At 42.9% G+C, this 22,836-nt stretch overlaps 1 protein-coding gene across 1 annotated transcript; it reads right to left on the bottom strand.

Moving 5' to 3' along the window:
* Positions 1-5,036: 5,036 nt before the first annotated feature.
* On the bottom strand, positions 5,037-22,178 carry LOC117326880 (the record flags this gene model as incomplete). Its single annotated transcript, XM_033883676.1, is given in 5 exon segments — positions 5,037-5,794; positions 6,327-6,503; positions 6,799-6,932; positions 7,237-7,375; positions 21,294-22,178. Coding segments are annotated over 5 exon segments (1,799 nt in total), but the record flags the coding sequence as incomplete, so codon positions are not given.
* Positions 22,179-22,836: the final 658 nt, after the last annotated feature.

Raw genomic sequence — 22,836 nt, 5'->3', positions numbered from 1 at the left:
GTTTATCTTTTTAAAAGATATTTCTTTTTTTGCTATATTATTTATGTATGTATCCCATTTAAGACTAGAGTTGATGGTGATTCCTAGGTATTTGGCTTCTGTCACGTGTTCTAATTCATGGCCGTGTAGCGTGCATGGGTGACTTTTTGATCGTGTATCTGTTCCTGGTGACAGAAATGACTTGGCATTTCCCAGGGTGGAATGCCATTTTCCATTTTGACTCCCAGAGGGCTAATTTATCGAGATCTCTTTGCAGGATGTTTGTATCACACTGGGATGTTACGGTGAGGTACATGATGGTGTCATCTGCAAAGAGTCTAATGGATGATGTTATACACTCAGCTATATCATTAATGTAGTATAAGAATAGGTTTGGCCCGAGGACCGAGCCTTGGGGGACCCCGGATTTTACTGGGGCGGAGTCTGATATTTCCCAATCAACTACTACAGTTCGAGCCCTGTTAGTTGGAAAGTTTTTTTCTATCCAGGTGTTGATTTTACCAGTTATGCCGTAATGTTTTAGTTTCTGGATAATGAGGAAATGACTCACCTTATCAAAGGCTTTGCTAAAATCCATTATCAGGCTATCTGTTTATTTGCCATTTTCTAAAATTTAGGGAGACATCGTCTAAGAATTCTATAAGCTGACTTTCACAAGATCTTGTCGGTCTAAAACAGTGATGTAAGGGGTAAAAAAGTTGTTGTCATCGGCACGAATCATGATGTTGCTAACTATAAAATGTTCAAAAATCTTACAACATAATTTATGCAAGTCCGGAGGATTGGACGATAATTTTCTGCATTGAATTTAAAGTATTTTTTGTATACAGGTGCGATGTTTGCTGTTTTCCAGTCAGATAGAACTTGTCCGGTGTCTTGTAACCTCTGGAAGATGAGACGGAGAATGGGGGACATTTCTAATGCCAGTTCTTTAAGTATTCTAGGTTTGATGTAAGTAAGGCCTGCAGCTTTAGTGGTGTCAATATTCTGGAATAACTTGTAAATTCTGTCTGGTGTAATGTGTACGTTATTAATTTCTGAGACATTTGTTTGCATGTGATGTTGATACATACCTAAGGCATGATGGTCTTGGGTAGTGTTGTCATCACTCAAGAAACCCGACTGGAATTTCTGATTTAGTATGTTGGCCTTATCCATGGGATCTGTGTGGAGTTTGCCATTGTGTTTTAGTGCCCCTATTATCATTGTAGTCGGTTTTTTGCTGTTTTATGTATATTCTGAGGAGTCTGAGGTTGAATTAACTTTTTCCTCTATGAACTTCCAGTAGGCTTGTATCAAAAGTTTTTGTATGTGATTTGAATTTTTCTTTTGTGGATGGATTTCCAGACTTTTTTGCATGTTTATACAACCTATTTAATTATTTATTAACTTTTTTATTTCCCAGGTTACCCTGAGGTTTCCATCTCTGTTTTTATCCACTTTGTGTGGGATATGCTCCTCAACAATTTTATGTATGAACTGATTAAATGATACCCATAGACTCTCTACAGTAAGGACTATGTTATAAGATAGGTCTTGATAGAGGTTGGATGTTTCACTTTTCATAGAATCCCATTTAGCATTTTTATATAATGAGATAACTCTAGGTTTCTGGAAAATTTTGCGTGGAATGCTTGAAATTTGGAGAAATACTACATCATGGTCAGGTATGCCTGATCTAGCCTGATTTGGCGAATTGGTAATCATAAGGTCTAATGTATTACTGTTACGGATAGGGAATGTAACAAGTTGAGTGAGACCAGTATCCTCAAGCAGATTTTCAAAGTCATAGTGAATTTTTGAGTGTGCAGCATTAGGTTTGATAATTTTATTCTCTAAGTCCCAGCCTGGTAGGTTGAAATCTCCTCCGATGACAAGAGAGAAGTTTTGATGTAGGGATGTTCTACGTAGAGAGATGTCAAACATTTTGGCACTTAGCTCATTGTTGGGTTTTGGGTTGTTTGGTTTGTTTGTTTTTGTTTAACGTCCTATTAACAGCCAGGGTCATTTAAGGACGTGCCAGGTTTTGGAGGTGCAGGAAAGCCGGAGTACCCGTAGAAAAACCAACGGCCTACGGTCAGTACCTGGAAACTGCCCCACGTAGGTTTCGAACTCGCAATCCAGAGGTTTCTAGTGTTAAAGTGTCGGGACACCTTAACCACTCGGCAACCGCGGCCCCTAATTGTTGGGTTTGGGGTTGTAATATGAACATATGTACAATGTCCTATTACCAACCACATCTATATTTGCCCATATAATTTCACACTCGTCAGGTGGGTTCAGATTTTCAACAGAATCACTACGCCACTGACAGATATTCTGGTTATCTATATACATACTTTTACATCATTGTGGCGAGGACATTTGAACCCCGTAGACAATGCAAATACAAAATCACTAAAACGATATTCGTCACAGTTAGTCTGCTTGGTCAGCACAACCACGGACCATGAATAAAACCTACAAATTCATCCGGAGGCGACTGGAGGAAAAACTGGAGAATAGGACCAGATGTTCGGGAAGGGTTAACGTCGTCTGTTTCATCACTACATCTTGTAATTCTAAGCGATAATTTGTTAATGTTTTTCTTATTATATTAACAAGCATGCTGGGTATTGCTAAAGCAGTACATGTTCCCTACCGGCCCCGCTAAAATGATAACCTTGACCTTGACCTTGACCTTGACCCAGAAACCCTGAAACTCGAACTTGATCTGTACCTACACATACTGAAGTTACGTACCAACTTTCACCAACATACCTTGAAGCTTGGCTGAGAAAAGAACAGAAAACTAAGTGGACGGACTGACAGATAGACCGACACACAGACTGATGGACGGACGAACGGACGAATGGACAAGGGGGGGGGGGGGGGGGGGGGGGGGGGGTATATAGTTCCCCCAGTTTCACACTAGTAGGGGACTCGTAACTTCTTCCAGTGAGCCTTATTGTATGTCCAATTAATGTACGAAGAGGAATAACTCCAATAAAATTTACTGACCATACAAAGATACCAATTAGGTGTGCATCGTTCTGTAATTAGTTTATCCTAGAACCTTTTTTTAGGCATTTTTCACCATTTTCAATGTTACACCGGCTGAAGTCTCCTTTTTATTTTTATATAACTATTTCTTCTTCTGCAACACCATTAGCTTGTTGTAGCTAATTGTGGCGCATCTTGGTAAAAGGTACTTTGACAAAAAAAACAACGTTTAAACGAGAATAGATGGGTATTCTACTAATAAGCTTGGACGGGAATTCTAGGAATATTTCAATCAAGGTTTCTACTGGAGAAAAAAATGAGTGACCCTGGTCGTTCTCGCTTTTCTGAACATCTTTTATTGTTACATATTTCCCCACGTAATTCACCAATAACTGGATTTTTTTTTACTTATTTATTTAGAGTGCTACCATGTCATTTCTATTGTTCCTATACTCTATGTAGTTAGGCATATTAGGAAATTAAACTTGTGTTAGATCAGAGCTTCACATTTTTCTAAGCTTTCTTTTTGATAGGGGGCCAGATTTGTGTGGCGTCTTCCAAATTAGGTATGACGATACTTTTATAGAACACGAGAAACATGTGTTTAGTTTTTACCATGTGTATGGATGTCCTGAAGATTAATCCTAGTATGCGATTTCCATTGTTAACACAGTATTGATTCACATGGTGGTTGGATTTTGCGTCTTGTCAATTGTTACACATAAATGTTTCTGAATATGGTAATTTACTCAAACTGCTTACCCCCAAGGAAATGATATGACGAAATTAGGTTAAGAATCCCAATTTTGAGATGCTTTCTGGTTTTGTTTTTGTTTTGTTTTTATGGGTTTTTTCTTCTTTTTCTGCCTTTTTTACGTTATCGGTTTTTTGTTTGTTTTTTTGGTTTTTTTTTTTATTATGTTTTTGTTTTTTGTTCGTTTGTTTATTGGGGGATTTTTTGTTTTGTTTTGTATTTTTTTTAATGAAATTTTTCAATTTCTAATTGTGTTGTTTTTGTGCATTTGAAGAATTTTGCCATCAAATAGTTTAAATTAACTACACTGTGTTTGACTATATGAGGCCAGACCAGACATTTACGTTCACGTTGGCCATTTTGTCAACTTCCTTTTGGCGGAACTTGTTCAATGTAAAAGGAGCGGGTCGGTACTGATTGTACGCGGTGTTAATACGGTCTGTCACTCAGACGACGAAACATGCTTCTCTGGCTCAGGTGGTAGAGCCGTGTATTCTGTCGGGGCAAGGCGAGAAGGAACTTTTCCCTGTTCTGTTCCATAATATCTGCCTGTCCTTATTCTTAAAGTGAATAATTGTCGCATAAATGAAGACATTGTAATTAAAACTCTAATATATAATTTTATGTTTAAGCGATTCTTTAAAAAAAATCTATTTTACAGCTTATACTAGACTAGCCTGAGTTTTCTGTGGCCCGGGGCCGCGGTGGCCGAGTCCCGACACTTTAACACTAGCCCCCCCCCCCCCCCCCCCCTAAAGAAAATTATCTTTAGGGAGAAAGTTACACACCAAATATGACGAGCCTGGGCTTTTTACTTATTCGAAAGAAATTGTTTTTTTGATACATTGAAAGCAGAATTGTACGACACATCATGTTTCTGTTAGGTTTTATGAATTGCTGACTGGATACTGACGAAACATCGTATAGGTGCTGAAAAAAGTGACACGGGCTTTTTGTATGGATTCTGCTTACATATTTCTGTTTCGTTTCTTAATACTTCCATATTCTAATTATTTGTTGCAGTTTACAGTCATAATTTAACTGCCTATACAGATTTTACCGACTCAATACCAACATTCTGTTTGGGTTCCTCGGTGGTAGGCTCGGGTTAAGAGGCTGTAGGTGTGACGTCATCAACATGTTTAGATTGTGGGAGGGGCTCCAGGAGTTCAAGTTTGCGATGCACAGCATCAGGGCCTCGTACGAATTACATACTTCAATAGTGAACACCATGATTCCTCGGGGATGTATTTATTTTCTCTTTGTGTTGTTTAATGGAAAAATACAACAAAAGAAATTAGTTTTTTCGTCAAGTTTTACTCAGATGTAGTCGGAGGCATATACAAACATAAGAGTAGAATAAGTTCTACAGTAAAACACTAGTGACGACGCTGTTAACAGCTTATAAAAATACTATTCTCCTACCTTCAACGTCCTGGGACGTATAACACACATTGCGGTGACGTCATGGAGTCACGTGCTGTTTATCTGTATATTGCATAGAAAATAACGTCACGTTTTTGTGGACAAAGGGTCGACAGCATCCCCTTATACAAAGATGTACATTAAGTAAAAAGTCAAGACAGCAACACTTCTAGATGTCGGATACCACACCCTTCGTGTTTGCTCCTTCGACCCGTTCGTACGCCTCGTTTTCGATATTGTGACGTCTGAGAGAAGATGGACTTCCGGTTATTTTTTCGCCCTTAGCTTCCTCGTACGAGATGTGAGGGATGCCGTGTGTTACCTCATACACGGGTGGAGGAACTCCAATGGTGTAGACTCCATCCAGCAGCTTTGGTTTCTCCGGTTGTCGCTCAATATAAATCTTTTTCTTAATTCTTCGTCTGCAGCAGATGCATAAGAGGGCGCTGAGCAGAAGGATGACGGAAGCTAGACCGATAGCAGTTCCTATCAGTAAGGGGAGGTAATATTCAGGTGCGAGTTCTTCCACGTGTATGTCATGTGTATGGTGGAGAGCGTTCGGGTCCATGTGACCTCTGGCGTCATCATTGTCATTAGAAACGGCAGTTTCCTCAGCCTCGGATCGGGTGTGATCTGGAAAAACAGAAACCAGACGTGTATATTAAAAACAACAGTGACGTAGTCTATCAAATAATTAAAGCATATGTGTTATGCATCAGTGTAATTTCACGTGTGCTATGTATAATTGTAATTTCACGTGTAATGTATGTGTGTATACTTAATGTATGTATGAGATAAAATCCATCTTTTAATAAGATATTAATGCTTAGTAAACGATATGAACGTATCGGCGTTTAGAACCTCTATATTCTACGGGATTATGATTGACAGATGAGATGTCGGTATCACTGACAAAATAATATTTTATGAGGACATGCGTAAGTAAGCCAGAGTTACGTCCCTTTAACTAGAATGCCTCCCATGGTACCTAAAGCAGTGTAACCTAGCGTATGAAATGACGTGATAAATTCGATATCAGCTGGTGTTTCTATTATACTTCATCGATAGCTTAATACACTATTACGAAATTGCATGACAATATATAACTCATTGGGGCAGTATGCAGTCATAATTACTACCAACGTATAGTTTAAAAGAGTTTTACCATCATTATCAACGTTCTGTTTGGGTTCCTCGGTGGTTGGCTCGGGTTTAGGGGTGGTTGGTGTGACGTCATCAGCAGGTGTAGGTTGTGGGAGGGGCTCAAGGAGTTCCAGTTTATGATGTACAGCATCGGGGCCTGGCTGTATCTCCCCCACAAGACGGCTTTCAATGGACTCGACTGTGAACATAATTAAAAGTTATTTTTTATTTCAGACTTGGAGTTGAGTTAAAAAATTCCCTTGCTACAAAATGATGCAGTCAACCCCGACCCCGTCCAGTCTTTGATTTATTGGAAAGTTACTATGAGCTTCATCAGGCCCCAACACTAGGCACACATTTGAACGGACATCATCTGGACATCTGTTAATGGTTGCCAAAATACCCAACGTCTGTTGCTGGGGTCAGATGAAACCTCGACTATTAAATCCCACCTCATCCCCAACCCCACCATATACAGAATTATCAAGCCTTACGTTCATGGAGGCGACAGTCCCGGTTCATCTCGGCTAAGGTTTCGGCCAATGTGCGCCTGACCAGGGCCTGCTCGGCTAGACTTGAACAAGGACGGATATTACCGACGATACACTCGGTTATCATTTGCTTCTTGCTGCAATGGAAAAATCGCATTACAAGTTATTAATTGTAAATACTTTTTTTCTTATTTAAAGCACGATCATTTGTGGGTTTCTTTGGGTACCTCATATTTAATATCAAACGCCTGTTACAAAATTCAGAACCCCTTTCGTTATATTTGCATTCAAATAATTGCAATTCTAAAATAACCACAGTCCTAAAAAAATCATTACATCATTTGATGGATTTTACCAGATTTCACTGTTTTAGACAATAGCAGACGACACATTTGCAAAACCTATGTTTTGATCATAATTTGAAATTCCGCAGAAACTTACTCGCAGACACCCCCTTGGTCGTAGCTGGATTTTCCGGGAAGGAAGTTCTGCGCAGCCGGAAGCTCTACATTAGCGTTCTTCAGACATTGCTTCACAATTTTCACGTACTCAGCGAAGCATGACTGTGATGGTGGTTGGGCTGCAAGATGGATAAATTCGTTAGCTTAAACGTGACATATAATCTGTATGATTGTAGCATTATACTTCACTGTAGCCAAAATGTTATCGCTTCTGAACATTTTAATTTTGATACAATCTGCGAAATTTACATGGAATATGAATGTACATGTACAACAGTTACAGAACAGAGGATACACCAAAACGTGAGGAACGACAGTTACAGAACAGAGGATACACCAAGACGTGAGGAACGACAGTTACAGAACAGAGGATACACCAAAACGTAATGAACAACAGATACAGAACAGAGGATACACCAAAACGTGACGAACGACAGCTACAGAACAGAGGATACACCAAAACGTGAGGAACGACAGCTACAGAACAGAGGATACACCAAAACGTAGGAACGACAGCTACAGAACAGAGGATACACCAAAACGTGAGGAACGACAACTACAGAACAGAGGATACACCAAAACGTGAGGAACGACAGCTACAGAACAGAGGATACACCAAAACGTGAGGAACGACAGCTACAGAACAGAGGATACACCAAAACGTGAGGAACGACAGCTACAGAACAGAGGATACACCAAAACGTTAGGAACGACAGCTACAGAACAGAGGATACACCAAAACGTTAGGAACGACAGCTACAGAACAGAGGATACACCAAAACGTTAGGAACGACAGCTACAGAACAGAGGATACACCAAAACGTGAGGAACGACAGCTACAGAACAGAGGATACACCAAAACGTGAGGAACGACAGCTACAGAACAGAGGATACACCAAAACGTATGGAACGACAGATACAGAACAGAGGATACACCAAAACGTGAGGAACGACAGATACAGAACAGAGGATACACCAAAAAGTGAGGAACGACAGATACAGAACAGAGGATACACCAAAACGTGAGGAACGACAGCTACAGAACAGAGGATACACCAAAACGTGAGGAACGACAGCTACAGAACAGAGGATACACCAAAACGTAATGAACGACAGCTACAGAACAGAGGATACACCAAAACGTTAGAACGACAGCTACAGAACAGAGGATACACCAAAACGTGAGGGACGACAGATACAGAACAGAGGACACACCAAAACGTGAGGAACGACAGCTACAGAACAGAGGATACACCAAAACGTGAGGAACGACAGCTACAGAACAGAGGATACACCAAAACGTGAGGAACGACAGTTACAGAACAGAGGATACACCAAAACGTTAGGAACGATAACTACAGAACAGAGGATACACCAAAACGTAAGGAACGACAGCTACAGAACAGAGGATACACCAAAACGTATGGAACGACAGCTACAGAACAAAGGATACACCAAAACGTGAGGAACGACAGCTACAGAACAGAGGATACACCAAAACGTATGGAACGACAGCTACAGAACAGAGGATACACCAAAACGTATGGAACGACAACTACAGAACAGAGGATACACCAAAACGTTAGGAACGACAGTTACAGAACAGAGGATACACCAAAACGTGAGGAACGACAACTACAGAACAGAGGATACACCAAAACGTGAGGAACGACAGCTACAGAACAGAGGATACACCAAAACGTATGGAACGACAGCTACAGAACAGAGGATACACCAAAACGTTAGGAACGACAGCTACAGAACAGAGGATACACCAAAACGTCAGGAACGACAGCTACAGAACAGAGGATACACCAAAACGTCAGGAACGACAGCTACAGAACAGAGGATACACCAAAACGTTCGTGACGACAGCTACAGAACAGAGGATACACCAAAACGTTAGGAACGACAGCTACAGAACAGAGGATACACCAAAACGTTAGGAACGACAGCTACAGAACAGAGGATACACCAAAACGTGAGGAACGACAGATACAGAACAGAGGATACACCAAAACGTGAGGAACGACAGCTACAGAACAGAGGATACACCAAAACGTTAGTGACGACAGCTACAGACCAGAGGATACACCAAAACGTAAGGAACGACAACTACAGAACAGAGGATACACCAAAACGTTAGGAACGACAGCTACAGAACAGAGGATACACCAAAACGTGAGGAACGACAGTTACAGAACAGAGGATACACCAAAACGTAATGAACGACAGCTACAGAACAGAGGATACACCAAAACGTTAGGAACGATAGCTACAGAACAGAGGATACACCAAAACGTAAGGAACGACAGCTACAGAACAGAGGATACACCAAAACGTTAGGAACGACAGCTACAGAACAGAGGATACACCAAAACGTCAGGAACGACAGCTACAGAACAGAGGATACACCAAAACGTTAGTGACGACAGCTACAGAACAGAGGATACACCAAAACGTTAGGAACGACAGCTACAGAACAGAGGATACACCAAAACGTTAGGAACGACAGCTACAGAACAGAGGATACACCAAAACGTTAGGAACGACAGCTACAGAACAGAGGATACACCAAAACGTAAGGAACGACAGCTACAGAACAGAGGATACACCAAAACGTTAGGAACGACAGCTACAGAACAGAGGATACACCAAAACGTGAGGAACGACAGATACAGAACAGAGGATACACCAAAACATTTGGAACGACAGCTACAGAACAGAGGATACACCAAAACGTTAGTGACGACAGCTACAGAACAGAGGATACACCAAAACGTAAGGAACGACAACTACAGAACAAAGGATACACCAAAACGTTAGGAACGACAGTTACAGAACAGAGGATACACCAAAACGTGAGGAACGACAGCTACAGAACAGAGGATACACCAAAACGTTAGGAACGACAGCTACAGAACAGAGGATACACCAAAACGTAATGAACGACAGATACAGAACAGAGGATACACCAAAACGTTAGGAACGATAGCTACAGAACAGAGGATACACCAAAACGTTAGGAACGACAGCTACAGAACAGAGGATACACCAAAACGTAGTGAACGACAGCTACAGAACAGAGGATACACCAAAACGTAAGGAACGAAAACTACAGAACAGAGGATACACCAAAACGTTAGTGAACGACAGCTACAGAACAGAGGATACACCAAAACGTTAGGAACGACAGCTACAGAACAGAGGATACACCAAAACGTTAGGAACGACAGCTACAGAACAGAGGATACACCAAAACGTGAGGAACGACAGCTACAGAACAGAGGATACACCAAAACGTGAGGAACGACAACTACAGAACAGAGGATACACCAAAACGTCAGGAACGACAGCTACAGAACAGAGGATACACCAAAACGTGAGGAACGACAGCTACAGAACAGAGGATACACCAAAACGTCAGGAACGACAACTATAGAACAGAGGATACACCAAAACGTTAGGAACGACAGCTACAGAACAGAGGATACACCAAAACGTGAGGAACGACAGCTACAGAACAGAGGATACACCAAAACGTAATGAACGACAGCTACAGAACAGAGGATACACCAAAACGTGAGGAACGACAGCTACAGAACAGAGGATACACCAAAACGTGAGGAACGACAGCTACAGAACAGAGGATACACCAAAACGTTAGGAACGACAGCTACAGAACAGAGGATACACCAAAACGTGAGGAACGACAGCTACAGAACAGAGGATACACCAAAACGTAATGAACGACAGCTACAGAACAGAGGATACACCAAAACGTTAGGAACGACAGCTACAGAACAGAGGATACACCAAAACGTGAGGAACGACAACTACAGAACAGAGGATACACCAAAACGTGAGGGAACGACAGCTACAGAACAGAGGATACACCAAAACGTATGGAACGACAGCTACAGAACAGAGGATACACCAAAACGTGAGGAACGACAGATACAGAACAGAGGATACACCAAAACGTGAGGAACGACAGCTACAGAACAGAGGATACACCAAAACGTGAGGAACGACAGCTACAGAACAGAGGATACACCAAAACGTGAGGAACGACAGCTACAGAACAGAGGATACACCAAAACGTAGGAACGACAGCTACAGAACAGAGGATACACCAAAACGTTAGGAACGACAGCTACAGAACAGAGGATACACCAAAACGTGAGGGAACGACAGATACAGAACAGAGGATACACCAAAACGTGAGGAACGACAGCTACAGAACAGAGGATACACCAAAACGTGAGGAACGACAGCTACAGAACAGAGGATACACCAAAACGTGAGGAACGACAGCTACAGAACAGAGGATACACCAAAACGTTAGGAACGACAGCTACAGAACAGAGGATACACCAAAACGTAAGGAACGACAGCTACAGAACAGAGGATACACCAAAACGTATGGAACGACAGCTACAGAACAGAGGATACACCAAAACGTGAGGAACGACAGCTACAGAACAGAGGATACACCAAAACGTATGGAACGACAGCTACAGAACAGAGGATACACCAAAACGTATAGAACGACAGACTACAGAACAGAGGATACACCAAAACGTTAGGAACGACAGTTACAGAACAGAGGATACACCAAAACGTGAGGAACGACAGCTACAGAACAGAGGATACACCAAAACGTGAGGAACGACAGCTACAGAACAGAGGATACACCAAAACGTTAGGAACGACAGCTACAGAACAGAGGATACACCAAAACGTTAGGAACGACAGCTACAGAACAGAGGATACACCAAAACGTCAGGAACGACAGCTACAGAACAGAGGATACACCAAAACGTAGGAACGACAGCTACAGAACAGAGGATACACCAAAACGTTAGTGACGACAGCTACAGAACAGAGGATACACCAAAACGTTAGGAACGACAGCTACAGAACAGAGGATACACCAAAACGTTAGGAACGACAGCTACAGAACAGAGGATACACCAAAACGTGAGGAACGACAGATACAGAACAGAGGATACACCAAAACGTGAGGAACGACAGCTACAGAACAGAGGATACACCAAAACGTTAGTGACGACAGCTACAGAACAGAGGATACACCAAAACGTAAGGAACGACAAGCTACAGAACAGAGGATACACCAAAACGTTAGGAACGACAGCTACAGAACAGAGGATACACCAAAACGTGAGGAACGACAGCTACAGAACAGAGGATACACCAAAACGTGAGGAACGACAGCTACAGAACAGAGGATACACCAAAACGTAATGAACGACAGCTACAGAACAGAGGATACACCAAAACGTTAGGAACGACAGCTACAGAACAGAGGATACACCAAAACGTAAGGAACGACAGCTACAGAACAGAGGATACACCAAAACGTCAGGAACGACAGCTACAGAACAGAGGATACACCAAAACGTATGGAACGACAGCTACAGAACAGAGGATACACCAAAACGTTAGGAACGACAGCTACAGAACAGAGGATACACCAAAACGTGAGGAACGACAGCTACAGAACAGAGGATACACCAAAACGTGAGGAACGACAGCTACAGAACAGAGGATACACCAAAACGTATGGAACGACAGCTACAGAACAGAGGATACACCAAAACGTTAGGAACGACAGCTACAGAACAGAGGATACACCAAAACGTAGGAACGACAGCTACAGAACAGAGGATACACCAAAACGTGAGGAACGACAGCTACAGAACAGAGGATACACCAAAACGTTAGGGAACGACAGCTACAGAACAGAGGATACACCAAAACGTTAGGAACGACAGCTACAGAACAGAGGATACACCAAAACGTTAGGAACGACAGCTACAGAACAGAGGATACACCAAAACGTGAGGAACGACAGATACAGAACAGAGGATACACCAAAACGTGAGGAACGACAGCTACAGAACAGAGGATACACCAAAACGTTAGGGAACGACAGCTACAGAACAGAGGATACACCAAAACGTTAGGGAACGACAGCTACAGAACAGAGGATACACCAAAACGTTAGGAACGACAGCTACAGAACAGAGGATACACCAAAACGTGAGGAACGACAGCTACAGAACAGAGGATACACCAAAACGTAATGAACGACAGCTACAGAACAGAGGATACACCAAAACGTTAGGAACGACAGCTACAGAACAGAGGATACACCAAAACGTAGGAACGACAGCTACAGAACAGAGGATACACCAAAACGTTAGGAACGACAGCTACAGAACAGAGGATACACCAAAACGTAGGAACGACAGCTACAGAACAGAGGATACACCAAAACGTTAGGAACGACAGCTACAGAACAGAGGATACACCAAAACGTTAGGAACGACAGCTACAGAACAGAGGATACACCAAAACGTTAGGAACGACAGCTACAGAACAGAGGATACACCAAAACGTTAGGAACGACAGCTACAGAACAGAGGATACACCAAAACGTAAGGAACGACAGCTACAGAACAGAGGATACACCAAAACGTTAGGAACGACAGCTACAGAACAGAGGATACACCAAAACGTGAGGAACGACAGCTACAGAACAGAGGATACACCAAAACAGTTAGGAACGACAGCTACAGAACAGAGGATACACCAAAACGTTAGTGAACGACAGCTACAGAACAGAGGATACACCAAAACGTAAGGAACGACAGCTACAGAACAGAGGATACACCAAAACGTTAGGAACGACAGCTACAGAACAGAGGATACACCAAAACGTGAGGAACGACAGCTACAGAACAGAGGATACACCAAAACGTGAGGAACGACAGCTACAGAACAGAGGATACACCAAAACGTAATGAACGACAGATACAGAACAGAGGATACACCAAAACGTGAGGAACGACAGCTACAGAACAGAGGATACACCAAAACGTTAGGAACGACAGCTACAGAACAGAGGATACACCAAAACGTTAGGAACGACAGCTACAGAACAGAGGATACACCAAAACGTAATGAACGAAAGCTACAGAACAGAGGATACACCAAAACGTGAGGAACGACAGCTACAGAACAGAGGATACACCAAAACGTTAGGAACGACAGCTACAGAACAGAGGATACACCAAAACGTTAGGAACGACAGCTACAGAACAGAGGATACACCAAAACGTGAGGAACGACAACTACAGAACAGAGGATACACCAAAACGTGAGGAACGACAGCTACAGAACAGAGGATACACCAAAACGTAGGAACGACAGCTACAGAACAGAGGATACACCAAAACGTGAGGAACGACAGCTACAGAACAGAGGATACACCAAAACGTCAGGAACGACAGCTACAGAACAGAGGATACACCAAAACGTTAGGAACGACAGCTACAGAACAGAGGATACACCAAAACGTGAGGAACGACAGCTACAGAACAGAGGATACACCAAAACGTAATGAACGACAGCTACAGAACAGAGGATACACCAAAACGTGAGGAACGACAGCTACAGAACAGAGGATACACCAAAACGTGAGGAACGACAGCTACAGAACAGAGGATACACCAAAACGTTAGGAACGACAGCTACAGAACAGAGGATACACCAAAACGTGAGGAACGACAGCTACAGAACAGAGGATACACCAAAACGTAGAGGAACGACAGCTACAGAACAGAGGATACACCAAAACGTTAGGAACGACAGCTACAGAACAGAGGATACACCAAAACGTGAGGAACGACAGCTACAGAACAGAGGATACACCAAAACGTGAGGAACGACAGCTACAGAACAGAGGATACACCAAAACGTATGGAACGACAGCTACAGAACAGAGGATACACCAAAACGTGAGGAACGACAGCTACAGAACAGAGGATACACCAAAACGTGAGGAACGACAGCTACAGAACAGAGGATACACCAAAACGTGAGGAACGACAGCTACAGAACAGAGGATACACCAAAACGTGAGGAACGACAGCTACAGAACAGAGGATACACCAAAACGTAATGAACGACAGCTACAGAACAGAGGATACACCAAAACGTTAGGAACGACAGCTACAGAACAGAGGATACACCAAAACGTGAGGAACGACAGCTACAGAACAGAGGATACACCAAAACGTGAGGAACGACAGCTACAGAACAGAGGACACACCAAAACGTGAGGAACGACAGCTACAGAACAGAGGATACACCAAAACGTGAGGACGACAGTTACAGAACAGAGGATACACCAAAACGTTAGGAACGACAGCTACAGAACAGAGGATACACCAAAACGTCAGGAACGACAGCTACAGAACAAAGGATACACCAAAACGTATGGAACGACAGTTACAGAACAAAGGATACACCAAAACGTGAGGAACGACAGCTACAGAACAGAGGATACACCAAAACGTATGGAACGACAGCTACAGAACAGAGGATACACCAAAACGTATGGAACGACAACTACAGAACAGAGGATACACCAAAACGTTAGGAACGACAGTTACAGAACAGAGGATACACCAAAACGTGAGGAACGACAACTACAGAACAGAGGATACACCAAAACGTGAGGAACGACAGCTACAGAACAGAGGATACACCAAAACGTAAGGAACGACAGCTACAGAACAGAGGATACACCAAAACGTTAGGAACGACAGCTACAGAACAGAGGATACACCAAAACGTCAGGAACGACAGCTACAGAACAGAGGATACACCAAAACGTCAGGAACGACAGCTACAGAACAGAGGATACACCAAAACGTTAGTGAACGACAGCTACAGAACAGAGGATACACCAAAACGTTAGGAACGACAGCTACAGAACAGAGGATACACCAAAACGTTAGGAACGACAGCTACAGAACAGAGGATACACCAAAACGTGAGGAACGACAGCTACAGAACAGAGGATACACCAAAACGTGAGGAACGACAGCTACAGAACAGAGGATACACCAAAACGTTAGTGACGACAGCTACAGAACAGAGGATACACCAAAACGTAAGGAACGACAACTACAGAACAGAGGATACACCAAAACGTTAGGAACGACAGCTACAGAACAGAGGATACACCAAAACGTGAGGAACGACAGCTACAGAACAGAGGATACACCAAAACGTGAGGAACGACAGCTACAGAACAGAGGATACACCAAAACGTAAGGAACGACAGCTACAGAACAGAGGATACACCAAAACGTTAGGAACGACAGCTACAGAACAGAGGATACACCAAAACGTTAGGAACGACAGCTACAGAACAGAGGATACACCAAAACGTCAGGAACGACAGCTACAGAACAGAGGATACACCAAAACGTCAGGAACGACAGCTACAGAACAGAGGATACACCAAAACGTTAGTGACGACAGCTACAGAACAGAGGATACACCAAAACGTAGGGAACGACAGCTACAGAACAGAGGATACACCAAAACGTATGGAACGACAGCTACAGAACAGAGGATACACCAAAACGTTAGGAACGACAGTTACAGAACAGAGGATACACCAAAACGTGAGGAACGACAGCTACAGAACAGAGGATACACCAAAACGTGAGGAACGACAGCTACAGAACAGAGGATACACCAAAACGTAAGGAACGACAGCTACAGAACAGAGGATACACCAAAACGTGAGGAACGACAGCTACAGAACAGAGAGGATACACCAAAACGTGAGGAACGACAGCTACAGAACAGAGGATACACCAAAACGTGAGGAACGACAGCTACAGAACAGAGGATACACCAAAACGTCAGGAACGACAGCTACAGAACAGAGGATACACCAAAACGTTAGGAACGACAGCTACAGAACAGAGGATACACCAAAACGTATGGAACGACAACTACAGAACAGAGGATACACCAAAACGTTAGGAACGACAGTTACAGAACAGAGGATACACCAAAACGTGAGGAACGACAGCTACAGAACAGAGGATACACCAAAACGTGAGGAACGACAGCTACAGAACAGAGGATACACCAAAACGTAAGGAACGACAGCTACAGAACAGAGGATACACCAAAACGTTAGGAACGACAGCTACAGAACAGAGGATACACCAAAACGTAGGAACGACAGCTACAGAACAGAGGATACACCAAAACGTTAGGAACGACAGCTACAGAACAGAGGATACACCAAAACGGAGGAACGACAGCTACAGAACAGAGGATACACCAAAACGTTAGGAACGACAGCTACAGAACAGAGGATACACCAAAACGTTAGGAACGACAGCTACAGAACAGAGGATACACCAAAACGTGAGGAACGACAGATACAGAACAGAGGATACACCAAAACGTGAGGAACGACAGCTACAGAACAGAGGATACACCAAAACGTTAGGAACGACAGCTACAGAACAGAGGATACACCAAAACGTAAGGAACGACAGCTACAGAACAGAGGATACACCAAAACGTAGGAACGACAGCTACAGAACAGAGGATACACCAAAACGTGAGGAACGACAGCTACAGAACAGAGGATACACCAAAACGTGAGGAACGACAGCTACAGAACAGAGGATACACCAAAACGTAGGAACGACAGCTACAGAACAGAGGATACACCAAAACGTTAGGAACGACAGCTACAGAACAGAGGATACACCAAAACGTAAGGAACGACAGCTACAGAACAGAGGATACACCAAAACGTATGGAACGACAGCTACAGAACAGAGGATACACCAAAACGTAGGAACGACAGCTACAGAACAGAGGATACACCAAAACGTTAGGAACGACAGCTACAGAACAGAGGATACACCAAAACGTAATGAACGACAACTACAGAACAGAGGATACACCAAAACGTAGGAACGACAACTACAGAACAGAGGATACACCAAAACGTTAGGAACGACAGCTACAGAACAGAGGATACACCAAAACGTGAGGAACGACAGCTACAGAACAGAGGATACACCAAAACGTGAGGAACGACAGCTACAGAACAGAGGATACACCAAACGTAGGAACGACAGCTACAGAACAGAGGATACACCAAAACGTGAGGAACGACAGCTACAGAACAGAGGATACACCAAAACGTGAGGAACGACAGCTACAGAACAGAGGATACACCAAAACGTTAGGAACGACAGCTACAGAACAGAGGATACACCAAAACGTAAGGAACGACAGCTACAGAACAGAGGATACACCAAAACGTAGGAACGACAGCTACAGAACAGAGGATACACCAAAACGTGAGGAACGACAGCTACAGAACAGAGGATACACCAAAACGTGAGGAACGACAGCTACAGAACAGAGGATACACCAAAACGTAATGAACGACAGCTACAGAACAGAGGATACACCAAAACGTTAGGAACGACAGCTACAGAACAGAGGATACACCAAAACGTTAGGAACGACAGCTACAGAACAGAGGATACACCAAAACGTTAGGAACGACAGCTACAGAACAGAGGATACACCAAAACGTAGGAACGACAGCTACAGAACAGAGGATACACCAAAACGTAGGAACGACAGCTACAGAACAGAGGATACACCAAAACGTAGGAACGACAGCTACAGAACAGAGGATACACCAAAACGTTAGGAACGACAGCTACAGAACAGAGGATACACCAAAACGTTAGGAACGACAGCTACAGAACAGAGGATACACCAAAACGTAGGAACGACAGCTACAGAACAGAGGATACACCAAAACGTAGGAACGACAGCTACAGAACAGAGGATACACCAAAACGTTAGGAACGACAGCTACAGAACAGAGGATACACCAAAACGTGAGGAACGACAGCTACAGAACAGAGGATACACCAAAACGTGAGGAACGACAGCTACAGAACAGAGGATACACCAAAACGTTAGGAACGACAGCTACAGAACAGAGGATACACCAAAACGTAAGGAACGACAACTACAGAACAGAGGATACACCAAAACGTTAGGAACGACAGCTACAGAACAGAGGATACACCAAAACGTGAGGAACGACAGTTACAGAACAGAGGATACACCAAAACGTGAGGAACGACAGTTACAGAACAGAGGATACACCAAAACGTAATGAACGACAGATACAGAACAGAGGATACACCAAAACGTTAGGAACGACAGCTACAGAACAGAGGATACACCAAAACGTTAGGAACGACAGCTACAGAACAGAGGATACACCAAAACGTTAGTGAACGACAGCTACAGAACAGAGGATACACCAAAACGTAAGGAACGACAACTACAGAACAGAGGATACACCAAAACGTTAGGAACGACAGCTACAGAACAGAGGATACACCAAAACGTTAGGAACGACAGCTACAGAACAGAGGATACACCAAAACGTTAGGAACGACAGCTACAGAACAGAGGATACACCAAAACGTGAGGAACGACAAGCTACAGAACAGAGGATACACCAAAACGTGAGGAACGACAACTACAGAACAGAGGATACACCAAAACGTGAGGAACGACAGCTACAGAACAGAGGATACACCAAAACGTGAGGAACGACAGCTACAGAACAGAGGATACACCAAAACGTAGGAACGACAGACTACAGAACAGAGGATACACCAAAACGTTAGGAACGACAGCTACAGAACAGAGGATACACCAAAACGTGAGGAACGACAGCTACAGAACAGAGGATACACCAAAACGTGAGGAACGACAGTTACAGAACAGAGGATACACCAAAACGTTAGGAACGACAGCTACAGAACAGAGGATACACCAAAACGTGAGGAACGACAGCTACAGAACAGAGGATACACCAAAACGTGAGGAACGACAGCTACAGAACAGAGGATACACTAAAACGTGAGGAACGACAGCTACAGAACAGAGGATACACCAAAACGTAATGAACGACAGCTACAGAACAGAGGATACACCAAAACGTGAGGAACGACAGCTACAGAGGATACACCAAAACGTGAGGAACGACAACTACAGAACAGAGGATACACCAAAACCTGAGGAACGACAACTACAGAACAGAGGATACACCAAAACGTGAGGAACGACAACTACAGATCAGAGGATACACCAAAACGTGAGGAACGACAGCTACAGAACAGAGGATACACCAAAACGTCAGGAACGACAGCTATAGAACAGAGGATACACCAAAACGTGAGGAACGACAGCTACAGAACAGAGGATACACCAAAACGTCAGGAACGACAGCTACAGAACAGAGGATACACCGAAACGTTAGGAACGACAACTACAGAACAGAGGATACACCAAAACGTTAGTGACGACAGCTACAGAACAGAGGATACACCAAAACGTAATAAACGACAGCTACAGAACAGAGGATACACCAAAACGTAATAAACGATAGCTACAGAACAGAGGATCCACCAAAACGTGTGGAACGACAGATACAGAACAGAGGATACACCAAAACGTAATAAACGATAGCTACAGAACAGAGGATACACCAAAACGTTAGGAACGACAGATACAGAACATATGATACACCAAAACGTGAGGAACGACAGTTACAGAACAGAGGATACACCAACACGTGAGGAGCGACAGCTACAGAACAGAGGATACACCGAAACGTTAGGAACGACAGCTACAGAACAGAGGATACACCAAAACGTAATAAACGATAGCTACAGAACAGAGGATACACCAACACGTGAGGAGCGACAGCTACAGAACAGAGGATTCACCAACACGTGAGGAACGACAACTACAGAACTGAGAGGACAGTTTATCAAAACACGAAAGGGAGGTCATATATGCAAAGAAATGTTTGCGCAGTAGCAGAAAATAGACATCAAAACAAAAGGAAATGAAATACCAACTCCCTTAAAAAAGACATCTTTTTGCTTCAAAGATGTCGTAATTGCAATGTACAAAACTATTTTTTGCAAAAATATTATTTGTATTTCAGCATATAAAGACCGAACACACTATGACAGAATTGATATGCTATCTAAGAGGAATCTTGTCGGATCTTTAAAAGACCATGGTAAATATAAAGATATGTTAACTGATACGGAGTCGACTCCAGATACTTACTATGGAGTGGTGAGTTGGGTCCAGGTTGTACTTGGACTGGCGGCATGTCTATCGGGAACCTAGGTAAGGTTGGGAAGCGAACCACGTCCAGGTTAGGTTTAGGACGGAGTTCACTAGCCGAGATGTCCGGAATGGGCGTAGGCCCGTCCCCTCGGGGCGACATCACACTAGGAAGGAATCCTCGAAGGAACATATCCGGCGGAAGTCGTCCCATTACTGGGCTCGTCTGTGGCAATCCAACTTCCTGTTTAGGGATTTGAGGAAATTCTTTAGGTGCTTCGGTGCTTGATGCAACCTTCTTGGTGATCAATAGTTTTGGTCTTTGTGTATTCTCCATTTTTGGTTTCAATGTTCTGATGATATGTAGCAATTTAAGGCCTTTGGGGATTATGATCTTTCTAAAGATGTCCGGTGGCGAGAAAGTCAATCGCCTTCTCATAACCATTTGTCTGTTTAGATTCCTCATCATCATAGCTCTTTGCTGAATTGCTCTTTTTGCAGCTTGCAATCCCATCTGCATTTCCCGAAGATACATAGCACGGGGTGCCCACTGAGCCATGGAATTGCCGAACTTGGCGAGAGGAGACTTCCGGAATGTCGACATCAAACGCATTCTCTTTTCCATCGCGTTGGACGACGGATAAGGAGTCAGATCTTCAAGACGCTTTGGCACCTGTTCTGGCTGTTGCATCATCGCCTGATTCCGAAGTATAGACATTCGATCTGCCATTTGGGAGGCTGTCATCTGAGGGGGCAACATGGATGGTATTTGGGGAGGCATTTTTGGTGTTAAAGATGGCATCGGGGGCATGGTGATCGCTGATGGACGTGACTTTGATATCTTTGGTTGTAACGACTTCTGTATAATCAACTCACCGCCATCACCTACAAAATTACAAAAGGAAAAGTTAGAAATCAAATTAATTCAACGAATGCAATTGAACTCACTTCAGGTAATCTATTCTTTTAGGAATACTATACATTGACAATTTTCTATCTATGTACCCCACGGATCATCTTTAGTCCAATACAAAATTATATATATTTTCTAGCAGCTGCAATAAGAAAACAGTCCAATTATGAGTGCATTTAGTTTAACTTGCAAGAAACTACAAGAAACTACTGTTGATAAAATCACGATATGTTGTTCAATAAATTCCTGACGCAAACATTTTGCAATTTCCCATCAATATGACCGACTTTGACCATCCGGTAATCAAAGACTTTTTTCTGTTGAATTAACATAGGCCTAAATATTATTCTGTCTCATGATATAAATTTGAGCATTCGTTTCCTCGTTTCTCTTTTCCATTGTCAATTTCTTTATGTTACTCTTGGTCCTAATCCTAACCCAAATATCGCGATATGCAATGATGGGCAAATATGTCTTCTAAACTATACAAAATAAAATATATCGCCTTAATAATCTAATCAAAACTGATCGAAATCACTATGTAATATCATTAAACCGCGTAAAATTTGACATCGAAGACAGAGGGTTGGGGTTTTGTTGGGGAAAAAAATTTCATTTGGGCACCATTTT

This window comes from Pecten maximus, chromosome 5 (genome assembly GCF_902652985.1).
Source record: "Pecten maximus chromosome 5, xPecMax1.1, whole genome shotgun sequence".
NCBI classification, from domain to species: Eukaryota; Metazoa; Mollusca; class Bivalvia; order Pectinida; family Pectinidae; genus Pecten; species Pecten maximus.
This window is presented reverse-complemented; position numbering and strand designations above follow the sequence as displayed.